This window comes from Triturus cristatus, chromosome 2_1 (assembly GCF_964204655.1).
Source record: "Triturus cristatus chromosome 2_1, aTriCri1.1, whole genome shotgun sequence".
Lineage (NCBI taxonomy): Eukaryota > Metazoa > Chordata > Amphibia > Caudata > Salamandridae > Triturus > Triturus cristatus.
In genome coordinates this window covers 15172505-15189954 of record NC_140581.1, presented here as the reverse complement: position 1 = coordinate 15189954, position 17450 = coordinate 15172505, and the positions used below count along the sequence as shown (strand labels likewise).

The 17450-nt window shown below is 53.8% G+C and overlaps 1 protein-coding gene and 1 long non-coding RNA gene across 10 annotated transcripts in view; both read left to right on the top strand.

Annotated features, from left to right (window-relative positions):
- LOC146863620 (tropomyosin beta chain) overlaps positions 1 to 17450 on the top strand; it is a 236049-nt gene that overhangs the window by 78080 nt on the left and 140519 nt on the right. For 4 of the 9 annotated variants that reach the window (XM_085627676.1, XM_085627672.1, XM_085627678.1 and 1 more), the window contains exon 1: positions 12282 to 12999. The exons of the other annotated variants lie outside the window; for them this stretch is intronic. In XM_085627676.1, the coding sequence (XP_085483802.1) occupies positions 12871 to 12999 (129 nt within the window). In that variant the 5' untranslated portion in view covers positions 12282 to 12870. Of the gene's footprint in view, positions 1 to 12281; positions 13000 to 17450 lie in introns of those variants that run through there. 9 annotated transcript variants of the gene reach the window in all.
- LOC146863621 (uncharacterized) lies at positions 12159 to 12425 on the top strand. Its single transcript, XR_014969055.1, has 2 exons — positions 12159 to 12287; positions 12327 to 12425. It is a non-coding gene; the product is annotated as an uncharacterized LOC146863621 (long non-coding RNA).

The window sequence follows — 17450 nt, the reverse complement described above, 5'->3', positions numbered from 1 at the left end:
TGACACTTATTTTTCCTCTTTCTGCTTGTTTATGCCCGTTCCTCTTTCTGCTCATTTCTGACCTTTATTTTAACTCTGTCTGCTCGTTTATGACCTGGCTCTCAGCGGGAGACGTTGCATCCACAGCGGCCAGATACCTCCAGGAGTGACAGTGCTGCGCTATACAAATGATGATTGATTGATTGATGGGGTACCTTGCTAATAGTGCTCTAGGTCATTTAAAAAACTAGTTTCTAGCTAATAATACGCACATCTCATAAAACTACTTGGCTGAAGGCGCAGGCCGCAACTGGTTTTCATTGCCGATGCTGCTTTTTAAACACAATATTTACTTTGGGGAAACTAGAAACCCTGTGTTTGTAGTTAAGGCACTGACAAGACATTGATGTTATTTAGTGGCATTCATTCTTTCATGCTGTATTTAATGTTCTAACCCCCTCCACCTCCCACAGTAAGCCTGAGTACGTCATCTCCAACCACCTCCACCTCCTAGAGTAAGCCACGACTGGTCATCTCCACCCTCTCCACCTCTTAGAGAAAGCCACAACTGCTCATCTCCACCCTCTCCACCTCTTAGAGAAAGCCATGGCTGGTGCTCTTCACCCTCCTTCACCACTTAGAGAAAGCCACAACTGCTCATCTCCACCCTCTCCACCTCTTAGAGAAAGCCACAACTGCTCATCTCCACCCTCTCCACCTCTTAGAAAAAGCCACAACTGCTCATCTCCACCCTCTCCACCTCTTAGAGAAAGCCATGGCTGGTGCTCATTACCCTCCTTCACCACTTAGAGAAAGCCACAACTGCTCATCTCCACCCTCTCCACCTCTTAGAGAAAGCCACAACTGCTCATCTCCACCCTCTCCACCTCTTAGAAAAAGCCACAACTGCTCATCTCCACCCTCTCCACCTCCTAGAGAAAGCCATGGCTGGTGCTCTTCACCCTCCTTCACCACTTAGAGAAAGCCACAACTGCTCATCTCCACCCTCTCCACCTCTTAGAGAAAGCCACAACTGCTCATCTCCACCCTCTCCACCTCTTAGAGAAAGCCATGGCTGGTGCTCTTCACCCTCCTTCACCACTTAGAGAAAGCTACAACTTGTCCTCTTCAGCCCCTCTCCACCTCTTAAAGAAAGCCATGACCGGTCATCTCCAACCACCTCCACCTCTTAGAGAAAGTCAAGACTGGCAATCTCCACCCTCTCCACCCTTAAAGAAAGCTACAACTGTTCCTCTCAACCCCTCTCCACCTCTAAGAGAAAGCCACAACTGGCCGTCTTCAATGCCCCTGGAAAGCCAAGTGCTCCTATGGTTTCCACGCGCCCCACAATATTATTGTTAACCTTGAAAATCTGGTGGCAAATATTATGTTTAACCTGAGGACGTGCACAGGACCCTGCCCCATGACAAGGACTGTGAAGTCCCTTCTTAGGGGACAAGAATGGATGTAGGGATCCCTCCAAGAGCAGTGTGGCGTGCACTTCCTCCAATGTCCACCGGGGGCAGCAGAGCCCCATGGATGCTGCCTCTCCTACAGGACCCTGTCCCATGACAAGGACTGTGAACTCCCTTCTTAGGGGACAAGAATGGATGCAGGGCTCCCTCCAGGAGCAGTGTGGGGGTGCAGTTCCTCCATTATCCACCGGGATGCAGCCGAGCCCCATGGATGCTGCATCTCCCACAGGAGCCTGTCCCATGACAAGGACTGTAAACTCCCTTCTTAGGAGACAAGAATGGATGGCTCCCTCCAGGAGCAGTGTGGGGGTGCAGTTCCTCCATTATCCACCGGGTGGCAGCTGTGCCCCATGGATGTTGCCTCTTCCACAGGACCCTGTCCCGTGACAAAGACTGTAAACTCCCTTCTTAGGGGACAAGAATGGATGCATGGCTCCCTCCAAGAGCAGTGTGGGGTGCACTTCCTCCGTTGTCTACCAGAGGGCAGCAGAGCCCCATGAATGCTGCCTCTGCCACCTTGGGCCTGAATTCCCGGATCCTTGCCATGCTTGGGGAGCAGAGAAACTGAATGCGCGGGCCTGGCAGTGCGCTTGCGTTCAGTGAGTGCGCATGCGTGCAGAGGCTGTCTGACACGCCCGCAGCCGTCACCAGGGGACAAGCTAGCTGCTGTCTGATTGGCTGGCGTTTGCAGTCCATGAGTCTATAGATGCACGGAAAGGTCGCCTCAGTGAGCTGTACACTAGGCCTGGGCGAAAATTTCGTTCCGTTCGCGGAAATTGCGATAATTTGACATTTTCGCGTTCCGCGGAGAGCGCGAAAATGTCAAAAATTCCGGTTTCCGCAGCTTGGCGATAATTTGTTTCTTGCTCGCGCTGTAAAATAATACATTCTCGCGCGCGCGCGATCGCCTTACCTGAATCCCTGCGTTCGCCGACAAGTTTTCTTGATCCGGTCGCGTTCTCCATGAGATGTTGTATTGTTTTTAGCCATTTGCGCTGTCTCGCGACAGTTCGCGCCCGCAGTGACGTCATGCGTCGCGCGATCACGTCTTTCTTCTCGCGATCATGCACCGCGAGAACAACTCAAAACAAGATGGCCGCGCCCGCAAGCAACCACATGGGTAAGTTGGCGACCCGCAACCATGCAGAAAATCTCGCGAACATGCCGGAAAAAAACTTCCGCATCTTCGCGATATTTCCGCTTGTTTGCGATAATTTTAAACATTTTCGCGATAATTTGCGAAGGTTAATTCCGCAAATTCCGCCCACCCCTACTGTACACACACATGACAACATTTCAGAAGAGAGAAGTGGGAGGTTTTCAAAGATATATTCAGGAGACGGAATTTCCCACATTGACTTCTATTGAAAACATGGCAGCTTCAGGTGGGAGGACCCAAAATAAAGCCATTTATGGCTTCGAAAATCTTGAGTCTCCAGCCTGAATTGGGTCTATACTCAATCAATCAATCGAGTGGATTCATCTAACGCGGCTCATCACCCGTGAGCGTATTCAGGGTCTATTGGCATATACGCGTGCGTGCCCTGCTGTAGGCGTGGGGTGTGACGTCACTGGTTTACATTTCTGAAGGTTAGCTCAGTCTATGATCCCTCTCTGGCGATATATTCAGCGCTGTTGAGGTGTCTTGGGGAGGGATACAAATTGTCGTGAAGCTTCAACTTTGGGATGTGAGCTTTATTAATGCTCAATTTTAATGTTAATGCACTGAAAATTCAAAGCACTAACAGCCCCTCTAGCCATGGAATAAATTGTAATTGAGGATAAATCTAGATTGAAAGAGTTCTTCCAAAGGGCACGGGTGTAATGCAGGCCCCTGTGGTGCAGCGGGGGAGGGTCAGCTCTTCAGGGGCCCCAATACAGTTCAAGCCTAATCCATATCTGTGTGATATGGTTGGTGACCCAGGGGTTCCTCCTCACATTCTGCCCGGACCCCATCAATTTGTGTTACGCCACTGTCAAGGGGGTCTGTATGGGCACAATAATGACCAGTAGCACGTAATGACCGAGCTGGGGGGAATGTATGTTGGTCACTCAACCACCATTCCCTGCATTACTTGACATCTAGAGCTTCACAGATAATCCAGAACTAGGCAGAGTCCTCCAGAGGAGGCCTCCAGGACTGGTGAACAACTCCACATGTGGCCTCCACATGCCGACACGGTACTCCTGGTGGCCTCCAGGACTGGTGAACAACTCCACATGTGGCCTCCAAATGACGACACGGTACTCCTGGTGGCCTCCAGGACTGGTGAACAACTCCACATGTGGCCTCCAGATGACGACACAGTCCTCCAGAGGAGGCCTCCAGGATTGGTGAACAACTCCACATGTGGCCTCCAGATGCCGACACGGTACTCCTGGTGGCCTCCAGGACTGGTGAACAACTCCACATGTGGCCTCCAGATGCCGACACAGTCCTCCAGAGGAGGCCTCCAGGACTGGTGAACAACTCCACATGTGGCCTCCAGATGCCGACACAGTCCTCCAGAGGAGGCCTCCAGGATTGGTGAACAACTCCACATGTGGCCTCCAGATGCCGACACGGTACTCCTGGTGGCCTCCAGGACTGATGAACAACTACACATGTGGCCTCCAGAGGCCGACACGGTACTCCTGGTGGCCTCCAGGACTGGTGAACAACTCCACATGTGGCCTCCAGATGTGGACACGGTACTCCTGTTGGCCTCCTTGACTGGTGAACAACTACACATGTGGCCTCCATAGGCCGACACGGTACTCCTGGTGGCCTCCAGGACTGATGAACAACTACACATGTGGCCTCCAGAGGCCGACACGGTACTCCTGGTGGCCTCCAGGACTGGTGAACAACTCCACATGTGGCCTCCATAGGCCGACACGGTACTCCTGGTGGCCTCCAGGACTGATGAACAACTACACATGTGGCCTCCAGATGTGGACATAGTACTCCTGGTTGCCTCCAGAAAGGGTGATGCCGCTTGGCATTGGAGCCTCCAGACCTGGACTGAATGGTCTACTCCTGCCTGTTGAACAAGACACAACAATCCAGATGTATCTTCCAGACATGTGCACAACACTCCAGACATTTATATATTTCCTGTATTTATAAAGCGCAGACATTCATCTCCTAGGGGACATCATGGTGCTAGAAACTCCCTGTCTTTCCGACTGAGAGAACCGGAAATGAGGTTTAGGAATGGAAACAACACTGAGGGTGTGGCCTGCAGCACAGTCTGCTTGACGTCGGATAGCGCCCCCAGAATGGGGGTCACCACAGCCATCTCTCCTCCCAGGAGGCGTCCAGGGAGCAGCCCCCTTCCACGCTGTGCGCCACTCGCACCGTTCCACAGCTTGTCTCTGGATGGCATCTGAAAGGCCCCTGATAGACCCAGAGCAGGTCACCGACCACATCTGGGGCATCAACATCTTCTAAAGTTACATGCGCAGCACCTGCAGCGGGGCAAAGGCAGGGCTAAAATGTATACAGGGCCACTGGAATTACGCGATTGTGCGGCTGCAGCGATTGTCAAATAATTATAGATTTGCCGCATTAGCCACATAAGCCATCATCTGCCGTATAATCTGCAGATTTTAACAAAAAAATTGTTTTTAACTCCAGCTGCTCAAAAAGTACAAAAAATGCAGCAAGACGCATTACATGACAGTAGAAGGCCCTTTGCACAGGTTGGCTGGTCACCTTTCTGTGGCTTAGTGCTATATTTGGGTGTTAAAAAGCTACAACTGAGGTGCAACCAATGCTCAGACAACGTTAACAAGTTTGAAAAACACAAATTAATGAAGTCATAGTATCGTAAAATGTGGCGCATTATGCAGCATAATTTGCCTTTTCTTGCCACATAATTTACCCAACCATGCCTCATAATTTGTGCCTCCCCTGCCACATAATTCCAGTGGCACTGGATATATGCAGACCTATCAAGTCACCCACACTTTGGGGTGTTACCCATATTCTGGGTTCAGCAAAATCCGACTCCCACCTGCAAGGGCAGTGACAAGCCATCGCGCTCAGGTGAGAGCTTGAGGAGGAACTATACCTCTTTTTTCAGACTCCAAGCCCGGCGTGTCCGGTAGGGCTGGGCCAGGATCTCACTGCAGTCTCTTTGAGCTGCACAGAACACCTCCTGTAGCCCAGCCCACCCAGCCCTCCGACAGGCGCCCTGAACGGGTCTTCGCCTGTAAAGTAAATTGTTTACTGCATTGAAAGAAATAGCCCTTCTGGAACTTGCGACGCTAATTGATGCAATATGGGTCTGTTAAGAAGCACACTTGCCCTGGCTCCCGGCCCAGGACTGTCCGACTCTGTCTTCTGAAGAGGCAGCGCCTCCCACCCAGCGCACAAGTCCGAAAAAAAGAAGCGGGGGGACTAACCATTAGTATGCAAGTGGCATCGCGGCGCGTGACATCACGGCGCGTGACATCGCAGCGCGTGACATTACAGGAAGTGGCATCACAAGAAGTGACATCAGATCTTGAGCCCTCACATATCCGTTTAGCAGGCCTGTCGTGAGTACATTGGAGCACATTTCGTGTACACAGGGAAACCCTCCTGATGGAGGCAAAAGATTCACACTTTCGTGAGCTTCACTTAAACCAATGTTGCCTTTTGTCAGCCTAAAGCTTCCGCTACCCTTTGTGCTTTAAAAGAAAAATGATGACATTTAAATGATGACAACTCCCACTCAGGGGTCGTAATCGCTATATGAATGCTATTTATTTTCTGCAAATACTGGGAAAGATCAACACCTCTGCCATTCTTAGAGGGCATGTGCGATATGTAAATCTGCCGGAGGCGGGGTATGGCGGCGCCATCTTCTGTAGCATCTTAACCTTTTCAGTCGATGTTTCTGGAAAGCAGAGCATAGGGGGGCTCGTTTGCTATTTCACAAAAACTTATGGGGAGGGACGCTAAACTATATCAAGACAGAGCAGAGAGCTAACTATGTGTTTTTGTGAGTGCATATGTTTTATTAGGTCTCGCCTACGCAGCACACATGCGCTGCATAGGAGACCTTTAGCCGTCGTGCAGCTCTTTTTCAAAGCACATACTCGTGCGTGTGGCGCCTTGCGGGAGTGCGCAGCGGCGCGCCACAAGCACGAGTGTGTGCTTTGAAAAAGAGCAGACTGCTCTCCCCAGCGCACGCGCACCACTCGCGGGTGCACCCCTTCGCCTCTTTCCCACTGCAGCCTGCATGCCTTTTTTTTACTTTCAGCACGAGGCACGTGCTTGTCTTCTAAGCTTGCTTCAAAAACTGTTGTATAATTGTAACACTTGCCGAAAAAGCTCTAACTGCAACTGGTGGCGACTCACATTCATTCAAGGCACTAAATATTTAAACATTTTTGTCTATCCGGCCAGGTAACATTTTATAAAATGAGCGACAAGGAGTGAATTCTCAGGAAGGAGAACGCACAAGCTGCCATTTCGTTTTCAACACGTTCCAAAGAAAGCTATAAAAAAAGGTTGACTTCATCTAAAGAATGCAAGAGGAACTTCAGAGAGGAACATAGGGGGCTGTGTTGGCGCACGCAAAACCATTGAAAACAAGCTTTTGCAATGCAATAGGTCTCGCATTTGCCATTGTTTAATCTATTGGCATTGAAAGGACAATGTGCAATAATAACTTCCTAGGCAATTAATATTTTTTTATATTGCTATGTAAAGCGTGTCCAAATAGTATAGCCAAAAACAGTATTTAAAAATATCGCATAAATGTTTATTGTTAATATGATTCTCACAGAATCATGGGCAAAATCAATAAAAATAAAAAAAACAATTCAACAATGCATTTGTACATAGTATAAACATTCAATGTATTAATATTCATTAAACAACAGTTAAAAATAGAAACAAATCTGTGGCCATATGATCATCAGATTTGTTTCTATTTTTAACTGTTGTTTAATGAATATTAATACATTGAATGTTTATACTATGTACAAATGCATTGTTGAATTGTTTTTTTTTATTGATTTTCTGTGAGAATCATATTAACAATAAACATTTATGCGATATTTTTAAATACTGTTTTTGGCTATACTATTTGGACACGCTTTACATAGCAATATAAAAAAATATTAATTGCCTAGGAAGTTATTATTGCACTGTGTTATACCCTGTCCTAGGAATTATATTCCATTTCCTCATGTTCAGGGGGTCCCTGTTACCCACATAAGATTGAAAGGACAATGCCTTTTATTTCTCTGTTTTGGTAATTATCACATACATAAAAGGAATTTTCATTTACAATGCCAACAGCTCAAACTCTTGTAAATGAGAGACCCATTTCATTTCAAAGAAGCGGCCGCCATTGTCCCGGGCTGCTTGGAAAGTGAAAGCGTGCAGGGCGCGCTGAATGTTGAAGGAAAGCACGTCCTGCCTACAGTAGGAGTAACTCATTAAAGAAAGTAGTGCTTACAGACTAAATAAGACGCACTGTGTAACAACCAAAGTAAAAGGGCCAGTCCTCATGGGAGATTACAGATGAAGACAAGGCGGTACTAAGGAGGGACTAACAGGCCTATTAACGAATCAGAAGCCAGCATTTACGAAGGACAATGACACACACCAATGACAAATATGGGCGGAGAGTGGGGCGTGGCTTGCAGTCCACACTCAAATACAGCATGCCTCGCAGAGTAGCGTGTGCACTGCCCAGGCTTGACCTAAAAAGGGGGTCAGTGAGTGTCTGTGGTCGGCTAGCCACATATGGGAGGTTAGCTCTGTGGCTAACTCATGCCACGCATGGTCAGGTAGTGCACAGCAGTGGGTGGATGCCTGCAAAAGCCTGGGTGTGGCCAGGCCCTGCGGCCAACTTCATACTGCGCATGGCAAAAACCGTGCGCGGTCGTGGTTGGCTGCCCACCGGTGGTTTCGGTGCAAGCCCTGCGGCCAACCCCTGTGCTCTGCATGGCTGAAGAGCATGCACGGCAGGGGTGGCTGCCCATGAGGGGTTGGAAGCAAGGCCTGGCCTGCAGTCAGTCAATGCGATGAACTTCATGCTTTGCATGGCTGAAGGCCATTAGCGAAAGGGGTGGGTGGCTGCCCATGGGGTTGGGCGAAGAGCTGTGCATGGCAGGAATTGGCTGGCCATGGTGGGGGGGGGTGAGGGGGCTCAGGGCCTGGTCACAGGCCATACCCTGGGGCCAACCCCACGATGTGCGTGGCTAAAGGCCATGCATGGCGGGGTTGGCTGCCTGCGGGGATTGGGTGCCGGGCCTGGCCACAGGCCAGTTCCTGCACCATCTCCACACTGCGAACTGGAATGGGATGGCTGTCAAGAGGGAGGTGGGGGCGGGGGGTTCCTGGGTCTAGTCCCTGGACCATGGCACATCCATCAGAGCTTCGCATTTAGACGGAATTACCAATCTCTACACCCCGTACTTTTATCTTTTCCACTCTCTGCCCACGGGGATTGGGCCGCCACCAACTCTCACGTTCCTTAAGCACTCCTTGCGCTAATCTATTCTCATTAAAGCGCACCTTGAACATCTATTCAAGAAACCACTTTGACAAAGCGAGTTACCAGGTGTTGGTCGAGCAACCCATTGACACAACGAGCCAGTCTGGCCAATACAGCAGTAACGACAGGGTACCACCAGTCTGGCCAATACAGTAGTTACAGCGGGGTACCACCAGTCTGGCCAATACAGCAGTAATGGTGGGGTACCGCCGGTCTGGCCAATACAGCAGTAATGGCGGGGTACCACCGGTCTGGCCAATACAACAGTAACGGCAGGGTACCACCAGTCTGGCTAATACAGCAGTAATGGCGGGGTACCACCAGTCTGGCCAATACAGTAGTAACGGCGGGGTACCACTGGTCTGGCCAATACAGCAGTAAGAGCGGGGTACCACCAGTCTGGCCATAACAGCAGTAACAGAGGGGTACCACCAGTCTGGCCAATACAGTAGTAACGGTGGGGTACCACCAGTCTGGCCAATACAGCAGTAACGGCGGGGTACCACCGGTCTGGTCTGTACAGTAGTAATGGCCGGGTACCACGGGCTTTGGGCTCCCTACAGCAGTAACGGCGGGGTACCACCAGTCTGGCCAATACAGCAGTAACGGGGGCTAACACCAGTCTGGCCAATACAGTAGTAATAGTGGGGTACCACCAGTCTGACCAGTACAGCAGTAAGAGCGGGGTACCACCAGTCTGGCCAATACAGTAGTAACGGCGGGGTACCACCGGTCTGGCCAATACAGCAGTAACGGCGGGGTACCACCAGTCTGGCCAATACAGCAGTAACGGCGGGGTACCACCAGTCTGGCTAATACAGCAGTAACAGCAGGGTACCACCGGTCTGGCCAATACAGCAGTAACGGAAGGTGACCACCAGTCTGGCCAATACAGCAGTAACGGCAGGGTACCACCGGTCTGGCCAATACAGCAGTAACGGCAGGGTACCACCGGTCTGGCCAATACAGCAGTAACGGTGGGGTACCACCAGTCTAGCTAATACAGCAGTAACGGCGGGGTACCACCGGTCTGGCCAATACAGCAGTAACGGCGGGGTACCACCAGTCTGGCCAATACAGCAGTAATGGCGGGGTACCACCAGTCTGGCTAATACAGCAGTAACAGCAGGGTACCACCGGTCTGGCCAATACAGCAGTAACGGCAGGTGACCACCAGTCTGGCCAATACAGCAGTAACGGCAGGGTACCACCGGTCTGGCCAATACAGCAGTAACGGTGTGGTACCACCGGTCTGGCCAATACAGCAGTAACGGTGGGGTACCACCAGTCTAGCTAATACAGCAGTAACGGCGGGGTACCACCAGTCTGGCTAGTACAGTACTAACGGCAGGGTACCACCAGTCTGCCCAGTACAGTAGTAACGGCAGGGTACCACCAGTCTGGCCAGTACAGCAGTAACGGCGGGGTACCAACAGTCTGGCCAGTACAGTGGCTCAATGTGGAGAAGTGTGGCTCAATGATTAGAGCGGCAGACCCTGATGCAGAGGTCTAGCCCGGGACCAGGGTTCAATTCCCCGCCTTGGTGGGTCTTGGGCTCAAAAATTCCACGGATATGATAATTCTCGCCTCGGTGCCATTCCAATCATGGAGTCCCACTCTGCAACTCTGGGCAATAGCTTGCTTAATCTCCACAACGGCCCCCACAACGCTAAGGATGCCTGGCCTTCACCTTGGGGGTGCCCAGGAGTGGACGCCTCACAGGGAAAAGCCAGGATGGGTTCCACAGTGGTATTCGTACAAGCGCCGAGAGGCCTCCGGGTAGTCGTGCGCTATACAAGTATCCATACATTTACAGTAGTAACGGCGGGGTACCCCGGGCTTTGGGCTCCCTACAGACAGCACCTTCTGAATATGGCCAAGGGATCCCGGCCCTCGCCGATGCGGAGCAGCCCTCGATCAGGCGCTACTTACCCCTCAGCCCCGGCCTCATCCCCCACCACACACTGCGTTTGCCTTTCCTTCTCCCGGGGGCGGACCCGACCCTGCTCGAACCCTCGCACTGACATTTTGACAAGGAAAAGACGCCTGCCGGCTGCTGGTGTCATTGGTGTTTTAACGGTAATGCCGATGGTTTTATCGCCAGTAAGACCTCCTTCTATGGGTACCGATGTTCTCCTAATATACGCGCACACAGTCCTACCTGCGTACTTACAGCAGTCCTGTTGGTGTTATTATTGTGCAAAGGAATAAATAAATTGTCCAATTGTCAGAACATCTCAAGTGAAGAAGAGGCTCATATGACCCAGGCGGGGCCCCAGGACTTGTCTGGAGACCCCCGGACTAGAGGGCCCCTGGGCTCCCCATGTCAGATCTTTGAGTCCGTTCTGCTGCACCCCCCGCGGTGCTGTGCTGGTTAGTGGCCCCTCAGCACCCCCAAACTGGGAGGAAGCAGCGCTCCGAGGCCAGGGATTTTAGAGACTTCATCGGGGCGCTGGCTGACGTCACAGGGGTCTGTGCAGACTAAGGGCCCCCTGCCTCCCCTACATGAAGCTAGGCCTCTCAGAGGCCTTTCTGTGGAATGGAAACGGAAAGGGCAGGAGGGCAGGAATGCAGAGCAGCCATGGAAACGGGGAGGAGGGGGGTGGGGGGGGGGGGGGGGGAAGGTGAGTGAAGAATGCGGACACTGGCCCTTTAAAAGAGGAAGGGAGCACACCGCAGACCCCGAGGGAGATGGCCGGGAGGGAGGGAGAGGAGGGCACACCGGACGGCGGGGAGGGGGGCATGGGACGGAGAGGTGGGAAGAGGCCAGAGGACTCTGGGGTTGTAGGGGAGAAAGGGGGAGACCATGGAGAGGCAGAAGAGGGTGGGGGTCGTGATAAATGGAGAGGAGAGACCCCGAGACGAGGAAGAGGCTAGAGCAGCAGATGGGGGAAGAAAGAAGCGGCTATACTCCGTAAAGCGCTTCAGCGCCTCGTCAGGAGGAGGAGGCGCTATATGGTCACACTTACACCACGGAGAGGAAAGCGCCTGCTGCTAGAGCTGGCGCCGGAGTCTGGAGAGGGGTGAGACAGGGAGAGGAGAGGAGGGGTAGGAGGGAAGGGAGGTGGGGGTGTGGGAGGGACAGGAAGAGGGGGCGGAGCAGGACGGGGGTGAATGCAGAGACAAGGGGCGAGGGAAGAGCCTGGACCGAGAGCCCCGAAGTCTTCCAGAGAGGGGAACCCGGCAGAGAGAGAGAGAGAGGGTGTGAGGTACGGGGCACCGAGTGAGGTACGGGGAGTGAGCGCTGCAGCAGGGACGGGGCCTCAAGAGCGTGACCTGGAGGGACAGCGCTGGACCAAAGGCGAGGACCGGAAGTAACAGAACCGGCTAAAAGTAACAGAACCGGCTAAAAGTAACAGAACCGGCTAAAAGTAACAGAACCGGACCAAAGGTAACAGAACCGGACCAAAGGTAACAGAACCGGGACAAAAGAAACAGAACCGGACCAAAGGTAACAGAACCGGGACAAAAGTAACAGAACCGGACCAAAGGTAACAGAACCGGGACAAAAGTAACAGAACCGGACCAAAGGTAACAGAACCAGGTCAAAAATACCGGAACCGGAGCAAGTAACAAAACCGGACCGCAATAACAGAACCGGGCCAAAAGTAGCAGAACAGGACAAAAAAGACTCGGAACCCGAACAACAGGTACAGAAGCAGAGCAAGGCTAGCGCCCACAGCCTTCGAACCGCACAAAGGATTCAAGAACCGGGGCAAGAACCAGGCCCGGCCCAATAACAACCGAACCCGTAAAGACTACTCGGATCTGACCAAGGGGTCCGAACCGGACAGGACAACCCGACACCGGACCAAAGGTTCGATCCAAGCAAAGGGGTCACCGCAGCAGGGCCAGGAAGCAGCACCGACCTGAGCACAGGCGACCCGCCCGCAGGACCCCCGCACTGTGCCCCCACCCCGGGCCCCCCAGGGAAGATGTCGGGCAGCTCCATCGATGCCGTGAAGAAGAAGATTCAGAGCCTGCAGCAGGTGGCGGACGAGGCGGAGGAGAGGGCCGAGCTCCTGCAGCGGGAGGTGGACGCGGAGCGGCAGGCCAGGGAGCGGGTAAGGAGCCCTGGCGGCGGGCGAGGGAGCCCTGGCGAGAGAGCCCTGGCAGCGGGTGAGGGAGCCCTGGCAAGAGAGTGAGGGAGCCCTGGTGAGGGAGCCCTGGCGAGAGAGCCCTGGCGAGAGAGCCCTGGCAGCGGGTGAGGGAGCCCTGGCGGCGGGTGAGGGAGCCCTGGCGAGAGAGCCCTGGCAGCGGGTGAGGGAACCCTGTCGAGAGAGCCCTGGCAGCAGGTGAGGGAACCCTGGCGAGAGAGCCCTGGCAGCGGGTGAGGGACCCCTGGCGAGAGAGCCCTGGCAGTGGGTGAGGGAGCCCTGGTGAAAGAGCCCTGGCAGCAGGTGAGGGAGCCCTGGCAGCGGGTAAGGGAGCCCTGGTGAGTGACCCCTGGGGGCGGGTAAGGGAGCCCTGGCGAGAGAGCCCTAGCAGCGGCTGAGGGAGCTCTGGCGAGAGAGCCCTGGCAGCGGGTGAGAGAGCCCTGGGAGCGGGTGAGGGAGCCCAGGAGTGTGAGCCCTGGGAGCGGGTGAGGGAGCCCTGGCGAGAGAGTGAGGGGGAACGGGTGAGGGAGCCCTGGAGAGAGAGTGAGGGAGCCGTGGCGAGAGAGCCCTGGGAGCGAGTGAGGGAGCCCTTGCGAGAGAGCCCTGGGAGTGGGTGAGGAAGCCCTGGCGAGAGCCCTGGCAGCGGGTGACGGAGCCCTGGCGGGAGAGTGAGGGAGCCCTGGTGAGGGAGCCCTGGCAAGAGAGTGAGGGAGCCCTGGCGAGAGAGTGAGGGAGCCCTGGCGAGAGAGTGAGGGAGCCCTGGCGAGAGAGTGAGGGAGCCCTGGCGAGAGAGTGAGGGAGGCCTGGTGAGAGAGTGAGGGAGCCCTGGCAAGAAACACCTGGGGGTGGGTGAGGGAGCCCTGGCAAGAGATCCCTGGGAGCGGGTGAGGGAGCCCTGGCAAGAGATCCCTGGGAGCGGGTGAGGGAGCCCAAGCGAGAGAGCCCTGGGAGCGGGTGAGGGAGCCATGGCGGGAGAGCCCTGGGAACGGGTGAGGGAGCCCTGGCGAGAGAGCCCTGGGAGTGGGTGAGGGAGCCCTGGCGAGAGAGCCCTGGGAGTGGGTGAGAGAGCCCTGGAGAGAGCCCTGGCGAGAGAGTGAGGGAGCCCTGGGAGAGAGTGAGGGAGCCCTGGCGAGAGAGCCCTGGGAGTGGGTGAGGGAGCCCTGGCGAGAGAGCCCTGGAAGCGGCTGAGGGAGGCCTGGCGAGAGAGCCCTGGAAGCGGCTGAGGGAGGCCTGGCGAGAGAGCCCTGGGAGCGGCTGAGAGAGCCCTGGAGAGAGAACCCTGGGAGCGGGTGAGGGAGCCCTGGGAGAGAGTGAGGGAGCCCTGGGAGCGGGTAAGGGAGCCCTGGCAGCGGTTGCCCTGGCGAGAGAGTCCTGGGAGAGAGTGAGGGAGCCCTGGGAGCGGGTGGGGGAGCCTTGGCGAGAGAGCCCTGGGAGCTGGTAAGGGAGTCCTGGCGAGAGTGCTGGCCCTGGGCCAGAAAGTGGGTAAGGGAGCCCCGATGACAACCCTGGGAGTAGGTAAGGAAGCCATGGCGAGAGCCATGGCTGACAGAGCCCGGGCCCTGGGAGCGCTAACCCTGGCCTAGAGTCCATTGACCCCTGGCCTAGAGTCCACTGACCCCTGGCCTAGATTTAACTGACCCCTGGTCTAGAGTTCACTGACTCTTTGTTCACTGTCCCCTGGCCTAGAGTCCACTGACTCCTAGCCTAGAGTTCACTGACCTCTGACCCTGTGTTCACTGACCCCTGGCCTGAAGTCCATTAACCCTGGCCTAGAGTTCACTGACCCTGGCCCCTCAGGCCTAGGGTTCACTGACCCATGGCCTTAGGGTTCACCGACCCCTGGCCTAGAGTTCACTGACCCCCTGGCCTAGAATTCTGACCATGGCCTGGAGTTCACTGAGCCCTGGCCTAGAATTTTGACCCTGGCCTGGAGTTCACTGACCCTTGGCCTAGAATTTACTAACCTCTAGCTTAGAGTAGGCTGACCCCTGGTGTCCTCTGGTGCCCTGGGATTGGCATAAATATCTGTGGTATGGTGTAGTTGGTACTAGTGAAGGAGGTCTGTGGTGGACTGCAGATGGGAGTAATGAGGAATGTGTTGGTGGACTACAGTTTGCAATAATGAAGGAGGTCTGTTGTATGGTAGTGTTGCTATTGATGAAGGAGGTCTGTGGTGGGCTACAAATGGTAGTGAGTAACTGGGTGTGGTTGATAAAATTTGCTCCACCGGTGGAGTTCTGGCCGTACTGCGAGTTCCGGCCACACTCGGCCAACCACCGCATGGCAGAGTTGTTTCACGTGCGTGGCTCACCAGCTGTAAGTTGATGAACATGAGCGGGATTTGGCGCCCTCTAGCACAATTTTCAGGTGCTACGTATGCACCCAGCGATATTTTCTCATTGTGAGCGGCCGCGTCCGTACGCAGTAAGAGAGCTGTCACTCTAGTAGAAAATCCACTCGAGCGGCAGAGAAGCTATCGCAGCTGCCCCCTGGCGTGCCGGGTGGAGCTCTGCGTGCTGATTCTGCAGCGCGGAGTAAGCTCCCAATGCAAAACATCCAGGCCAGGAGCGCGACTTGCTGATTTGCGCCCGTTTATGGAACATCGCGGAATCTTGCAGAGTTTTCATGTTACTCCGCGGAATTCCACAGAGTGAAACTCTGCAAGGTCCGCCAATCTCTAGTAGTAAAGAGAGAGGTGTGTGGTGGACACAGGTGGTAGTACCAAGAGAAGTCTGTGGAGAGGTGCAGTTGATACTAATGAGGGTGGTGTGTGGTGGACACAGGTGGTAGTACAAAGGGAAGTCTGTGGAGAGGTGCAGTTGATACTAATGATGGAGGTGTGTGGTGGACACAGGTGGTAGTACCAAGAGAAGTCTGTGGAGAGGTGCAGTTGATACTAATGATGGAGGTGTGTGGTGGACACAGGTGGTAGTACAAAGGGAAGTCTGTGGAGTGGTACAGTTGGTAGTAATGAGGGAGGTGTGTGGTGGGGACAGTTGGTAGTACCAAGAGAAGTCTGTGGAGTGGTACAGTTGATAGTAATGAGGAAGGTGTGTGGGGGACACAGGTGGTAGTACCAAGAGAAGTCTGTGTAGAGGTGCAGTTAATACTAATGATGGAGTTGTGTGGTGGACACAGGTGATAGTACAAAGGTAAGTCTGTGGAGTGGTACAGTTGGTAGTAATGAGGGAGGTGTGTGGTGGGGACAGTTGGTAGTACCAAGAGAAGTCTGTGGAGTGGTACAGTTGGTAGTAATGAGGAAGGTGTGTGGGGGACACAGGTGGTAGTACCAAGAGAAGTCTGTGGAGAGGTGCAGTTGATACTAATGATGGAGGTGTGTGGTGGACATGGGTGGTAGTACAAAGGGAAGTCTGTGGAGTGGTACAGTTGGTAGTAATGAGGAAGGTGTGTGGTGGGGACAGTTGGTAGTACCAAGAGAAGTCTGTGGAGTGGTACAGTTGGTAGTAATGAGGAAGGTGTGTGGGGGACACAGGTGGTAGTACCAAGGGAAGTCTGTGGAGTGGTACAGTTGGTAGTAATGAGGAAGGTGTGTGGGGGACACAGGTGGTAGTACCAAGGGAAGTCTGTGGAGTGGTGCAGTTGGTAGTAATGAGGAAGGTGTGTGGGGGACACAGGTGGTAGTACCAAGGGAAGTCTGTGGAGTGGTGCAGTTGGTAGTAATGAGGGAAGTGTGTGGTGGACACAGGTGGTAGTACAAAGGGAAGTCTGTGGAGTGGTGCAGTTGGTAGTAATGAGGAAGGTGTGTGGTGGACACAGGTGGTAGTACCAAGGGAAGTCTGTGGAGTGGTGCAGTTGGTAGTAATGAGGGAAGTGTGTGGTGGACACAGGTGGTAGTACAAAGGGAAGTCTGCCTCTTGTCCACCAATCTTTCTCCTAATGTTCTCTGTCACTGTCTATTGTCCATCACTCTCCTAATGTTCACTGTCTCTTGGCCATCACTCTTTCCCCTAATGTTCACTGTCTCTTGTCCATCACTCCCTACTCTAAAGTCCACTGCTGTCACTGTCTCTTGTCCATCACTCTCTCTCCTAATGTTCACTGTCTCTTGTCCACCACTCTTTCTCCTAATGTTCACTGTCACTGTCTATTGTCCATCACTCCCTCCCCTTAAGTCCACTGTCACTGTCTCTTGTCCATCACTCTCCTAATGTTCACTGTCTCTTGCCCATGTTAATGTTACTGGGCACTTGTAAAGTGCACGGCTACTCCCTGGAGTGTCCCGGCGCTGAGAAAGAGAACCAGTGACAGAGCAGGACAGGCACCCACCTGACAGGTTTTTAAACCTCGCCTAAAACTGAGGAGATCCTGAGCCTGACATGAGGCTGGCGGCAGCTGTTCCAAAGCTGAGAGGCTACCACCCGAAAGGAACGACCACCCCGGCGAGAGCAGGAGAACCT